Raw genomic sequence first — 13,284 nt, forward strand, 5'->3', positions numbered from 1 at the left:
TTTCTCCACACACAGTGGTCGGTGAACATCTCTGGAAGGCCTCCCTTCTCCAGCATCTTCTCCCATTGTGCAGCTTTACCTCACACTTTTATTTTTTCTAAACCATCCCACAGAGAAAAGAGCAGTAGGAAAACTGGGATAATTCAGCTGTACAGAAAAACTTGCTTCGGGCATCTTCGACATCATATGAAAAGTGGTGACTCCAGAGGGAAAGTTACAGCCAAAAAAAGAAAAGAAAAATGAAATAGAGGAAAAAAATCCCCCAGAATCTTTGGTGTTGTTAATGGGTACCTTGTGTAAGCCCTTTTATGCTGAAGCCCTTTCCTGGTGGTCTCTGAAATTCAATAATTCTGGGACTGTCACAGGTATGAAGTGTGATCCCAGCTGCTGCCCATCCCAGAAATCCCGTGGCTAAATGGAAATTGAAGAACAAACTAAAAAATAATAGTAACTATGGTTGTTTTCCCATCAAACAGCTGGCAGGAAGGATTTCCAAGTTTGTTTAAGCTCCTTCATTTGCAGGTTGTGATCTCTTTGTCACGTCCCCTCTTTTCCTCCTCCCCCTTCTGCTCAGCACCACCTGCCCCAGCTCTGATTAACTGATGGAAGTGAATGTGACCCTAAAAGTGACACCATGGGACTTTTTGTCCTTTCTTTTGCTCATTTGATGGATGTGCTACAGTCTGAATTCTTCAGATCGACCCCAAATGGAACAGTTTAAGTTATAGTAACTCCTTTTATAGTGCAGCATTGGATTTTCTACTCTGCTACCTGTTGATGTAGTCATTTAACTTCCTAAGAAAAGACACTGTGAAAGGGATTGCTAGTATCATACCTTAAAAGAGGGGAAGAAAAGTTCCATCTCCAAAGTTTAGTTCCTTTCTCTTGAGATCTCATCCAACTCCCACTGAAGTTAATTAAAATTAGGGTTTCTATAGAGTTTGGTGGAGCTGAATTAGGCTCTAGGCAAACATGCCCTAGGGATGGGTCTGCAGTAGGAGAGAGACAGTGTTTATATCCCTTAGACTGGGGGGAAAAGGGATTTAAATATGAAAAGGAGGAGCCTGTGCTTATTCTCAGTTAATGGGAAAATTCATCAGGAGGCCCTAAAGCAATGGTGGAGCACAGACAGTCACAGAAACTTCGGAAAATGAAGTCAACTGGAACCCCCTGAGAACTGAAATCAGGACACAAAAGGTCTGGTTCTCCTTTGCTGATTAATTAATTCACAGATTGACCTCCTGAAAAATGTCTGCACAGCACAAAGTTGGGTTTAATAGAGTTTTGTTATAATCTGGCCTACACAGAGAATTCAGCTGCATCACCAGGTCCTACAGCAGGAATCTGTGGGTCTGTGTGAGGAGGAAAACAGGGGTTCCAGCTGGCAGAAAAAGTTCTCAGAGTGAGATCTGAGGAGGTGGCAGATCCAAGGTGTTTGTTCCACACAAATCCCAAACTGACAGCACACTGTTTAATTGAACACACATTAAAGTATTTATCTTGCAAATCTTCAGCATTTTCTGTAGAGTGCCCAACTTGCAGTTTAGAGACCTTCAAAGAACGAGTTGAAATCAGAGGTTTGCCCACACCAGTTACTTTGTCTGTTTGTCCAGACAAACTATAGTCAGCAAACTGTGTGCCTGAGACAGAAAAACAGTCTGTATATCTCTGGAAGATGTATCAGCTCATGGTTACATCACTTATTTCTAGCTGAAAATCCCTCTCCAGATTTTCTTCTGTGCTTTAACCAGGCACCTGAAAGTACACGGGCATTAAAAGTGAAAACAGGGGGGGTTATCCTGTGTGTGAGCACGTGTTCATGTGTACACATGCTGTGTTACACTGAATTAATTGTTTCATCCTCCAGGTTTACTGTAGAGCACAAAAAAAGTTTAAGCTGTAATAAAACAGCGCCTGTTGCAGGATTTAGCCAAGTATAGAAAGAGTCATTGATTGCTCCCTGGAGGTGCATCATTTCTAATGAGACTCCTAAAATGTTGGAAGCTGATAACATAAAACTCCACGGAACTAGTGGAGTTTGCAGACTTATTACCATCCTGTTCCCAGGCTGGAACTGAGGGGGGGGGAAGGAACGTAAATAATCTTTTCCGAATGGGGTTGTTGATGGGGGAAATGTGGAAAAATGAAGCTGTTGGCACAACACTGCTGGCTTATGAATTATGCATTTAATTAAGGAAAGCTAAACTGGTAGATTTTGAAACTTCTGATTTACTGTGGCTTCTAAAAGGCAGGATTTCAGCCCTGCTCCTGCTGGTGGGTGTTGCAGCGATGTGGAGCAGCAGCACAGCAGGGCTGGCAGGACACCTTGGATGTACCCACCTTGCAGCAGCTGAGGGATGAGCTCTGAACCTGCTCCTCAGTCCCCAAGCCTTGGCCAAAATGTCTTACCCAAAAGCAGGGGTCTTGGATGGCAAACCCCCAGAGATATCTGCCTTTCCAGGGTGGGATAGTCAAATAAATCAGTTTAAGTAGCCTGGACTGTAAATATACATTACTGAGGTTTGCACTGTGAAACACTGTATGAAAAAAGGTGGCAGAAAAAGGCCAGGAAGTGAGAATAGGACAAGAACTTGGAGTAGAATTAAGCATGGAAGATAAGGAGACAGGATCACACACAAAGTAATCACCAAAATAGTTGTGTGCAGCTGAGCTCTCCACTTCATGAAAATCTAATGACAAAGCTCCATGTTCCCAGTTTCATTTTTCCATATTCAGAGTGAGGAAAGGAGCTGTAGCACTGCCCCCTGGATTTTCAGAGGAGAGTGTTATAAGCAGAAATAATTCCCCAAAGCAGCTTTCTAATGCCATTGCAGTGCTGCCATTCCTGCTTAGAAACAGGCCGAGCAGGGAAATGAAAAATAGCAGGGGCCAAAAACTCCTGTGACCTCCTGAAGTGGCTTGAAATGAGTTTAAAACCAAAGCAATGCTTCCCTTGCCTTTGCTAATTTGTGCATCCCCAGCGGTTTGCCCCGTGGTGCCTCGTTCCTCAGGGAAGCAGGTGACACTGGGAGGGGGAATTTATGTGGAATTTGTGTGGATACTGGGCTTGATCCCTCCTTTGGTGCAGTTGTTAAACTGCAAAGACCAGGAAGTATTGCTTGAACAGGACATGCCCTGGGCAATATATGCTACGATAGCCATGAGGGCAGTTGACCATGCAGGTGGTGCACATATTGTAGTAGACTGTGCTGGTTTAAGGGTAAATCAGCAGGGGAAATGAACCCAACTCAAAAGAGAGATTGTAATTCAGAATAACAATTTAATAAAATAGTACAATAAATATGATTATACTGACAAACAATTGGTTTTAATAAAATAGTACAATAAATATGATTATACTGACAAACAATTGGTTTTAACCCACAAAACCCAAATGTATAACCCAGCACCCTGGGGCATGAACAGAGTGGTGTTCGTTGGGCCCCCTGAGTCCAAAGTAAAAGGAAAGGGAAAAACCTGTTGGTGAGAGTGCTGGTGCAGTCTGGTTGAGAGTGGTGATTGCAGTCCGGTAGAGAGTGGTGGTCTCAGTCTGGTTGAGAGTGGTGATGTGCAGTCTTCCTTTGGATCCCATGAGTGGTTAAAAAAGTCCCAAGACTCCAAGATTATCTATCCTCCAGTTCAGGCAGGAATGCCCAGTCCCTCCCTCAGGGTGAGGAGTTCCACAATGGGTGTGAGGACAGGGAGCACCCTCCTGTCTCACAGGCCTCTTAACACCCAGTTTACAGCCTGAGGAGTCAGGCTGCTCTGGGCAGAGGGGGTAAATGGTCTGTTGATAACAGTTTCTGGGAAATGGCATGGAAGGCTATAGAATACACAGTTTTGGGTTTACACCCATACAGAGATGAACTGGTCCCAGCTGTTCTAACTAGGACATAGACCATTTAAGGTCACTGTACAGTAAACCAGATCCAACCAGTGAGAAGCTCTTGACTGTCTTTTGGGGCATGCTGAAGAACTATAGCAATGAGAATGACACGTTGCAGTCATAGCTTATCAATATGGGTGTTGTTCCCACGTTAGTGAAATGGTTGGGTATCCATTGCCAAAATGCAGCTCTGACAGAAACGTTCCTTGTTGCATTTGGCAATTTAGCAGAACTCGAGTCAGGTAAGGAGCAGTTTGCCTACACAAACATTGCTGAAGAGCTTGTGAAACTGTTCAAGAAGCAAATAAAGCATGATAAAAAAGAGGTGATTTTTGAAGTTTTGGCTCCCCTGGCAGAAAATGATGTCATTAAACTGCAGCTGGTTGAAGCAGGTCTGGTGTTTTCCAGGCTTGTCCTACACGTGGATGTTCAACAACGACACCTTGGACCTTCAGGAGGACGGGCGGCGCTTTGTCTCCCAGGAAACAGGGAATCTGTACCTGGCCAAGGTGGAGCCCTGGGATGTGGGCAATTACACCTGCGTGGTGACCAACAGGGAGGCACAGCAAAGTGCCAGGGGACCTCCCACCCCCCTCACCCTCCGCAGCGACGGTAAGAGCCTGGGGGGGCGTGTCTGCCTAAAAACAGGCACTGGAGCCATAAAACCTACATTCCATAAGTTTTAGGATGGCTTGCTGGCCCCTTTAGCTTGTTAGTACCTTTGGACAAAATACTCCTAAAGTGCTGTATCATCATTCTTTGTGAAGCTTCAACAGGACGAGGCGAAGGGTTTTCTGTCTGTAAAAACGTCCTGAGGAAGGGACGTAACACCTGATATTAGTCAAAGCTACTCAGGGGCTTTAAAACCATCCCAGAAGGCGTGATACTGTGCCAAAGGAGAGGAAGAGAAGGTGAAAATCGGGTCTTTTTGGGACCTCTGACTCAAATTTGGGAGGCGAGGCAAGGGCAGTGCTGTGGGAGGGATGGTTTTGGAAGTGGGTGTAACAGACGAGGGAATGTCCAAATATTGTAATTAGAAGCTGAATATTGTAGTTAGAATTTGAATATTGCACTTGGAATTTGAATATTGTAATTAGGAGCTGAATGCTGTAATTAAATCATGGTATAAAGTTGTAAAGCCTGTGCGACTCACAGTGTGCAAAATGTTCCTGTGCACCCTCAGCACCATAATATAGGATGTTTTTTTGCCTTTTAATACTCAAAAATAGTCCAGAGAATTATTTCTCCTGTTTTAAGGCATCAGCTGCACAAAACCAACTGGTCATGCTCTGGTTGTTGGGAACTCATATCCCTGAACATCCCTATGGAGGTAACAGGCTCCCAGGAAAGGTTGTGCATCAGGACACGATCCCACAGCATGTGCTGGACTGAAGGGAGATTTGAAGTGTCAGGACAGGGCTGATGAGATAAACACAAGCAAAGAAAGCAGTGCTCAATGTCACTGAAAAGCAGCCAGAGGATGTCACATGGTACATTAATATTTCTCATCTCAAGCCTGTGTCGAGGTTTAAATCCAACAAAGCTTCCTAAATTTATAATCTAACTATAGCTCAAATATCAACCCCAGAAAGCTGCTTCCAAATGAGTCACTGAGGTGAGGAACTCACCTGCACATGTACAAATACCTCTCTGGCAACACTTTGTAATGAAATGTTCACAGTGAGTGATATAGACGTGGGAAATCTTTACATAAAGTTTGTTTTGTAAGTTTGCCCACCTCAATTTCAATATACTTGTGCTGTTTGCAAAGCAATGGTGACAATCAGGAGCAAAACTCTGTGTGGAGTTGGATTTCCAGGATAAATAAAACTCAATTATGTATTATGGAGTAATACTTTCACTGTGAGACTCTGCTGTTCTGTAACAATCAGATCACACAAAGCAAAGTTGTAATTCCCCAGCTCAAAAGTTAATATTTTGGTACAAATTGTGATTGTAAATTCTGAAGATCTTTTCTGACGCTTCTTTTTTTTCATTTTCATCCCCCTGTTCCTTTTCTCAGGCTCTTTCTATCAGTCTCTTTATCTTCTCCCATTCGCTTTGGTGGCCTCTGGGTTGGGTCCAAAGCTGGCAGCAACAGTGGAAATGTGCAACATTACCCAGATCCCCGTTAAAAATTAAATATAAAATAATATAAATAAAATATAAAACAAGAACTGGTTCATCTTCAATGTGGGGTCTGGGCAAAGACACTGTGCAGGAAAAGAACTGATTTATATTCATCCCTGCTGTTGCAATGAGTTCCACTGCAAGATGCATAAAAGACATTTAAGAAGTTCAGCTCAAAGTTTAGTTTCCCAAATCAACCCCCAAATCTGCTGCAAAATTAAATGCCCTAATTTGATACTGGATTATTTGGGCTTTATCAGATGTTCAGCCAGATTTTCAAATGCGATAATTCCATCTAATTACATCAGCCTTTCTCGAGTCTGCAGCTCACATTTGGGTGTTTTAAAGAAGTTTGAAGCGTTTTGAAAGTATTTTGGACCGAGAATTCTATAATTCTCTTGCACTCAGAATCTATTTATTGTCCTGAGCAGTGACTAAGGTTAAAGGCATTGCTTGTTAACACCTCTTGGCAAGAGGTGTGAACCCTAAATTATCTCTGAAACCCTAATCACTAAATTCTTTTACATGTGTATATATATATATATATATATATATATATATATATATATACACACTAAATTCTTTTTACTTGTGTACAGTCATGTTCCTGAACTCCTAAATGTAGGGAACTCCCAGATTTCCCAGAAGTTTCCAGCGTGGGGTTGAATTCCACCCAGAAGGTTCAATCTGCTCCGTCCTGTGCCAATTGCCACGGGTGGAATGTGAGGCTCTGACATGATTAATGCCACCCCTTTCTTTTACACCGAAATTCTGTTGTGCTAGACAGGTCTGGGGCTCAACTGGAGTGAGAGCTGTTTTGATGTTCAACAGGTGTGATGGGGGAGTACGAACCAAAGATTGAAGTTCGTTTTCCAGAAACGACGTACGCGGCGAAGGGCTCGTCCGTCAGGCTGGAATGCTTTGCCCTTGGAAAGTAAGAGTTTTCTCTTTTATTAAAATGGGGGTTTTGACACTCTCCTGCAAGGAGAAATATTGGTTTTCTTGAATTTGCCCCTTAGAATTTTTTTGGTCAGAGTGTGACTCCGTGAAACTTATTTTTTTAACCTTGGTTTGATGGTTTCTGTGCAATGTGTTGGCAAGGAAATGAGAAAGAAAACTGCACTATAACTGAAGCTCACTGGATTGCAGCCTGAAGCAGGAGGAGGAGGTGTGGGAAGGGGGGGAAACCAGAACAAAGATTATATTCCTTGAGAGTAGTTTTAACTCTGAGATGAGACCTGACTCCAGGTGACAGCGTTCAGTGTGACTGCACATTCACAGCTGATATAAAGCAAAATAGGATTTCTTTCTGTGTGACATCATAGAATGATAGAGCTGTTTGGATTGGAAGGGACCTTAAGGACAATCTTGTTCCACCCCCTGCCATGGGCAGGGACACCTTCCACTAGCCCAGGTTGCTCCAAGCTCTGTCCAACCTTGGACACTTCCAGGGATGAGGGAGCCACATCTTCTCTGGGCAACCTGTGCCAGGGCCTCCCCACCCTCACAGGGTAGAATTGCTTCCTAATATCCCATCTAAACTCACTCCCTGTCAATTTGAAGCCATTCCCCCTTGTCCTGTCACTCCATCCCTTGTAAACAGTTTCTCTCCATCCTTCTTGTTGGCTCCTTCAGGTCCTGGAAGGCCACAATTAGGTGACCCTGAAGCTTCTCCTCTCCAGGTTGGACAATCCCAACTCTCCCAGCCTTCCCTCCCAGCAGAGCTGCTCCAGCCCTCTGATCATCCTGGGGCTCCTCTGGAGTCAATCACTGCTCACAATTAAATGTAGGGAAGCAGGTTATGTGTCAAGAGCACGTGGACTCTGCAGGATGGATCCAACAGATCCTTCAGGCACTCTTGTCTCCACAGTGGAGCTGAGGAGCCCTGGGAAGCTCTAACAGCAGCCTTTCCTTCTACAAGTCCACTTTCCTTGCAGTACTTTTCCAAGTTTACTCATCCTACTGTCCCCATTCCCTGTGTTCAAGGAGCAGGTGGTGAACTGAATCAGTGTAACCAGCCCACAAAAACCAGTCTTTCCAGTGAACATCCCTTTTCCCTGGAAAAGCCAAAATAACCCTCAGATTGGTGACCTCTATTTAGTTTAAGTTCACTTTGAGAATCCCTTTTAAGGCTGTGAGCTTTTAAAGTGTTTAGGGCTTTCCCAGAGGTTAAAAGCCTGACTTGCAGACAGCACAAATTACTCAAACATTCCTCTGGAACCTACGCTGGGAAGGAGAAAAATAAAGCAAATAAAAAGTTAATAAGGTCGAAATGGCCTCACCTTTCAGATGAGATTTCTATATAAACTAATTTTACAGCTAATTTTTACTAAAGGTATGAGCATTTTTTGGCCCAAAACAGGTACCAGACTGGAGCACTCCTGCTAAAGCTGATTTTCTTTTCCAAATACTGTCGAGTTACTTCTCTTTAAATACCTCCTTAATTGTGTGTTAGTCCGTGCAGGCTTTACATTTCAAGTTGTCATTTCATATTCCCATCTGTTGCATGGGAAGCAGGGAACAATGAGACATTGGCTGCAGAAAAGTGTTTAAAAAACAGAGTAAATGAGATGTACAAAACAGAGATACCTTATTGAAGGGGTGAAGGTGGGTCATGTTAATATGATGCACAGATTTTACCGTTTTAAGAACACCTTAAGGACAAAAAAGTGGACTGAAAGAACACACAGGCAATGAGATTCCTCAGGGAGCACAGTATTTTCTGTGCAGTGCTTAGAAATGGAATGGCTGAGAGGGTTAGTGCAGCCTTAAAGTGTTTTTTATTCTTCTTATATATATTTTTCTTCTTCACTGCTGCAAGCAGTGCTGCCATACTTCCCTGGAGTTCTACTGCCTAAACACCAGTGATCCATGGGCCAAAATCCATCATCCACAAACTCTTTTGTATCCAAAGCTGATGTGCACCGTGTGTTTGAGGGGCTGTTTGTGAGCAGAGGCTCTTTAGTGGCATCACTGGAGAACTTCTCCTCTTGGATTTTATATTTTGTTATTTGTCTGTCTCATATAAAAATGTATTTTTTCTCTTTCCCTGCTTTTTTTTCCTCCCCAAACAGAGCCTTGAACCACATTTGCACCAACACATCGACGCGTGCAAAAGGCTTTATTTTTAAATAAAGCTTTATTTTTAAATAAAGCATTTCTATGTGAATCAAGCAAGAGAAACAGATTGCAGGTGAAATGCTCTTAACTTATTAGACAAGACCAGGTTTCTCCAGGTATGTAGGTGATTAGTGGCATTGTGAAAAGCTGGAAGTTTCCTGTCTCCAGCTGTTTGCAGTCGCAGTCAGACCCATCCAAACGCAGCAGCACCTTTGGATGCTGAAATTCCACTAAAACTGGCCCCTGCTATTGTCTGTTTATGTTAAAATCAATTCAGCCCAGCATTTGTTGAGCTGTACCTCTGATCTGCCACGAGCACTATGGGTTATTATCTCGCTCGGGTTTCAGAACTGCTTTCCCATTATCCATAATTTTCTATATTCCCACTGTTAGTCTGGTGGTTCAGACAATGCTGTGGCTGCTGCTCCCTGTGTTCTGTGAATAACAGAAATCTGTCACGTTAAAGGCAGATTATAGACAACCCGCTGGGGTTTTGGGCTCCAAAAGTCTTAAATGCGAGTAGTTTTACGGTATTTAGAGAAATAGCATCTCTTTTCTATATGGAACAGCAAATCATACCCATTGGACTCTGCTCAAAAGGCTCTTCCTCGTTTAAAATGCAGGTACAAGAGGCCAGAGTTTAAAACTCGGTTTAAAACACCTTAAAGATGCCTTATTTTTTTTTCCCCTGAGGGAACTCAAAGTCTCCTTCAGCCTGGCCGTGGGGCACCCTGGGGCAGGGACATTCCACAAAGATCTTTTTGCATTTTACATTAAAAAAAAATCATTCTTGATTTTCACAAATCAGCCCCATAAACTCTTATTTTTAGGAAAAGAAGTATAAAAGGGTTAAAGACTCAGCATTTATCCCTGGGATGAGGGTTTGGAGGGATGGATCTCAAATGTACTTGGGCCACTTCTTGCCTCTGAACCTGATTTTTTAGAACAGACACTGCGAACACAGAAGGGAAGATTTTGCAAAGTAAATTAGTCCTCACTGGGATGGAAATATAATTGGGTAAAAAGTTCTCTAATTAGAGTGCAACTATCTGATGACCTAAACAAGCAAACAAATGCCTCTTGCAGTTAATTCTTTAAAAGAGGGGAAGCTGAAATATGAAATAGTGGCTTCACTATTTCGAATCCTGCAGCCTGTGGCAGTTTAATAGAAGAGATGAGACTTTGTGTTCTGCACCAATATTCATTATGTTGACAGTGTTTAATATTATGCCAGTATTAAAAGTCCTGCTTTGGATCAAGCTGCATTAATCATGCCATATATCCAAATTATTGTTCCCTGTGTCTTTCAGGGGATTGAGCACCATGGAAAGAATTATGTTCAGTTGAGTTCCTGTGCTTCTATCAGTAGATTTCTCCCAAAATAACTTTTTTTTTTTTTTCTGTTGCACAAATAAGAACAGTTCCTGCAATGAAAATAAGCACAGTACTTTCCATGTCTGGTGCACATATTTATTAAACTCTGTCTGTGGTTTATGTTTTCCTTCATTCCCCTCTCGAAGGTAGGGAAATAATCTGTTCAAAATCCCTGCAGATGGGCTGTTGCCAGCTAAGGTCGTAAAAAGCATATGTGAATAACATAAAACAAGATTTCTTTCAACCCAGAATATTCATTTTTCATGGGAAGGTCCCACTTATTCCTCTAAATGTATTCATGGCAGGGTTTTTCTAGTGGTTGTTGTTGTAAGGAGATAATCACAGAGCTACAGGGGGGTTCCAATAACCATCTTTACTAAATTTACATAAAAAGACCAGGCTTCACCTCTGGGGTATTCTCAAGTTGTTTATGTAGGAAGTTATAAAAGGATCTATTACAGGATTTGAAAATCATATCTATGTGAAGGACTTTTGCCAACACAAGTGAAGTTTGCTGCTTTCATTCCACATAAAACTAATGCCTGAAGGTTTGTGTTTTCAGGGCTCAGAATATCCTCTCTCATGCAGTTGGGGTGAGTAACTTGTGCCTCCAGGAGGATGAGCCACAACACCAGGTCTAAGAAAACCTTGCTATTTCCCAGCTAAAACATGAAAATAATTCAAAATTGAGTGTTCTAACCACAGTGCTCCTTGGATCCCAGTCCTTCCCCGTGCCAGCAGCGCTGCAGATGCCAGAGCAGCTTTCAAACCTCAGCTTTGTCTCATTTGTCTGACAAACCATGGGCTTCATTACTGAAACTGTAGATTTAATTTCATTTTGAAGGGCCCCCAGATGCACAGGACAAAGGATGAGGCACAGTCTCGATGCATCATCTGGCTGCAAAAAGGTGGCACCTTCATCACTGTGGGCTCTAATGCTGCAGACAAATTAATTCCGTGTTCACTCTGACAACACTTGTCACCAACCACAAAATATTTTCCATCTCCTTTTCTCTCCGAGTTAGTAACTTATGGTTTCATGATTCTGCTGCCTGTATGGTGGAATATAAATTAAATTAGTCCTCCTAGATGCTCTGAAGGTTTCCAACAAACTGCAGATTTATGTACAAAGACATTCTCATATTTATGCGCTGTTTTCTTATTTACTCAGGTGAAAGCCAGACTTTGGCTATGGAGTGTAATAAATTTGAGAAGTGCATCCATTTTTTCTTTATATATTCCAAAACTTTTTAGCCCTGAGCAGTTATTTGTTTTAATCTGGTTATTGGTGGTGACTAAACAAAAAAAAGACCCACCAGTGGCAGGAGCACCCCAAATCTGTGTGGGAAGATATTGGTCTGTGTTGCAATGTCAGACACTGATCTTCAAAGCAAATGATTGTGGAACATAATCCTACAAAAACCACAAGGCTATATTTATTGAACTATTTTTTTAGTATATATTTACCTACACCTAAAGGACAGTTTCACTTCTTAAAGCATCAACTTCTAAATAGATCAGTTGTTCCAAAACCCGATGTAGTCAATCTAAATATTAAATGTAAATTCAGAAGTTTTTTGATTTGGGGTTTTTTTTTGGATTTTTGTTTTACCTTGAAAGGTTTCACGTGATCTGGAGTAAGAGATGTGACAAAAAAATTTGATTATAAAGATGTGAAGTAGCATCAGAAAAAGGTGAAACCAATCCCAAAAGCCTGATTTCTGCAAAACACACTGACTGAGGATGCTGAGAAGTGTGTGATAATGAGGTATCAAGGAAGCAAAGACCTGTAGAGAAGGTCCTTGCCATGGGTGGTGGCAATGGCTGAGCTGGGGATGCTCCCACACTCTGCTCCTTTAACCTGGAGCTCGGGCAGACGAGGAGCTGCTGCCCTGACCAACAGCTTCCTTCTCCTGCTAAACTTGGGGCACTCAGGGCCAGGCTGCCTGGTAGGACAGCAAAGAACTGATAACTGTTTATTGCAATTGTGCCTTTAGACACAGCCAAGGTGATGAACCAAACTCTGAGGGTTTCCTGGCCTCCTGCTGCAGCTGAAATTCAGAGCGAGCGCCTTTCAAACACCGGCATGCTCAGCCAAAAATGAGCCAAAGAGCCCAGCTCGCCTTGAAACATCCCCAAGGATGTCATTAGAAGTCTGTGGCATGGATAAGGAAAACAGGACAGTGCCTTCAGCTCAGACCTTGCTAAACCTGACTTGACAAGTTGACAGAAGGGGCCTTTTCCCACCAAGCGCTGCCTCTGGCCTTGGTGTCAGCACAGACTCCCCTCATTTATGAATAGTCAGAGCTGAGAGAAAACAAAGGGCTGAGAGAACAGGAAACAGTGAGATGAAGCATTTTCAGGTAGCAGAGAATGTATGAATGCATCTAATTATTGTTTTCTTCTCCCATGTGGCTGTTAGCTTCCTTTATGCAAAAAAAAAATAAATTAAAATCCAGAAGAGATGCCTTTAGAGGAAGTAGTTAAATGCTTCTGGCATTCTGAAGTTCTCCAGGAGCTGCTCACCCACTGTTTATTATGCAGGAGGATTTGAAAAGCCAGCCATGCTCCTCTTCATGTCATCAACAGTCTGTATCAATCCAACACAAGGCTGCAAAAGCTCCTCTGGCTGTTTTTCCTGCCTGGAGCATGACAACCATGAGATAGACCTAGTCTGGAGCTGTGCTCCTTTTAAATAACTTAAGGTATCTTGCTTTATAAATAACTAACTCGCTTTGCAAAAAATTCTGCATGAATAATGTCATGCAAGATTA

The 13,284-nt window shown here is 42.5% G+C and overlaps 1 protein-coding gene across 3 annotated transcripts in view; it reads left to right on the forward strand.

Moving 5' to 3' along the window:
• The window catches only part of CNTN6 (contactin 6), a 133,216-nt gene that overhangs the window by 75,951 nt on the left and 43,981 nt on the right, over window positions 1–13,284 (forward strand). For all 3 annotated transcript variants that reach the window (XM_027640734.1, XM_027640735.1, XM_027640736.1), the window contains 2 exons: window positions 4,295–4,498; window positions 6,848–6,950. In XM_027640734.1, coding sequence (XP_027496535.1) covers window positions 4,295–4,498; window positions 6,848–6,950 — 307 coding nt within the window. The remainder of the gene's footprint in view (window positions 1–4,294; window positions 4,499–6,847; window positions 6,951–13,284) is intronic.

This window comes from Corapipo altera, unplaced genomic scaffold (genome assembly GCF_003945725.1).
Source record: "Corapipo altera isolate COAL_440 unplaced genomic scaffold, ASM394572v1 55, whole genome shotgun sequence".
Classification (NCBI taxonomy): domain Eukaryota; kingdom Metazoa; phylum Chordata; class Aves; order Passeriformes; family Pipridae; genus Corapipo; species Corapipo altera.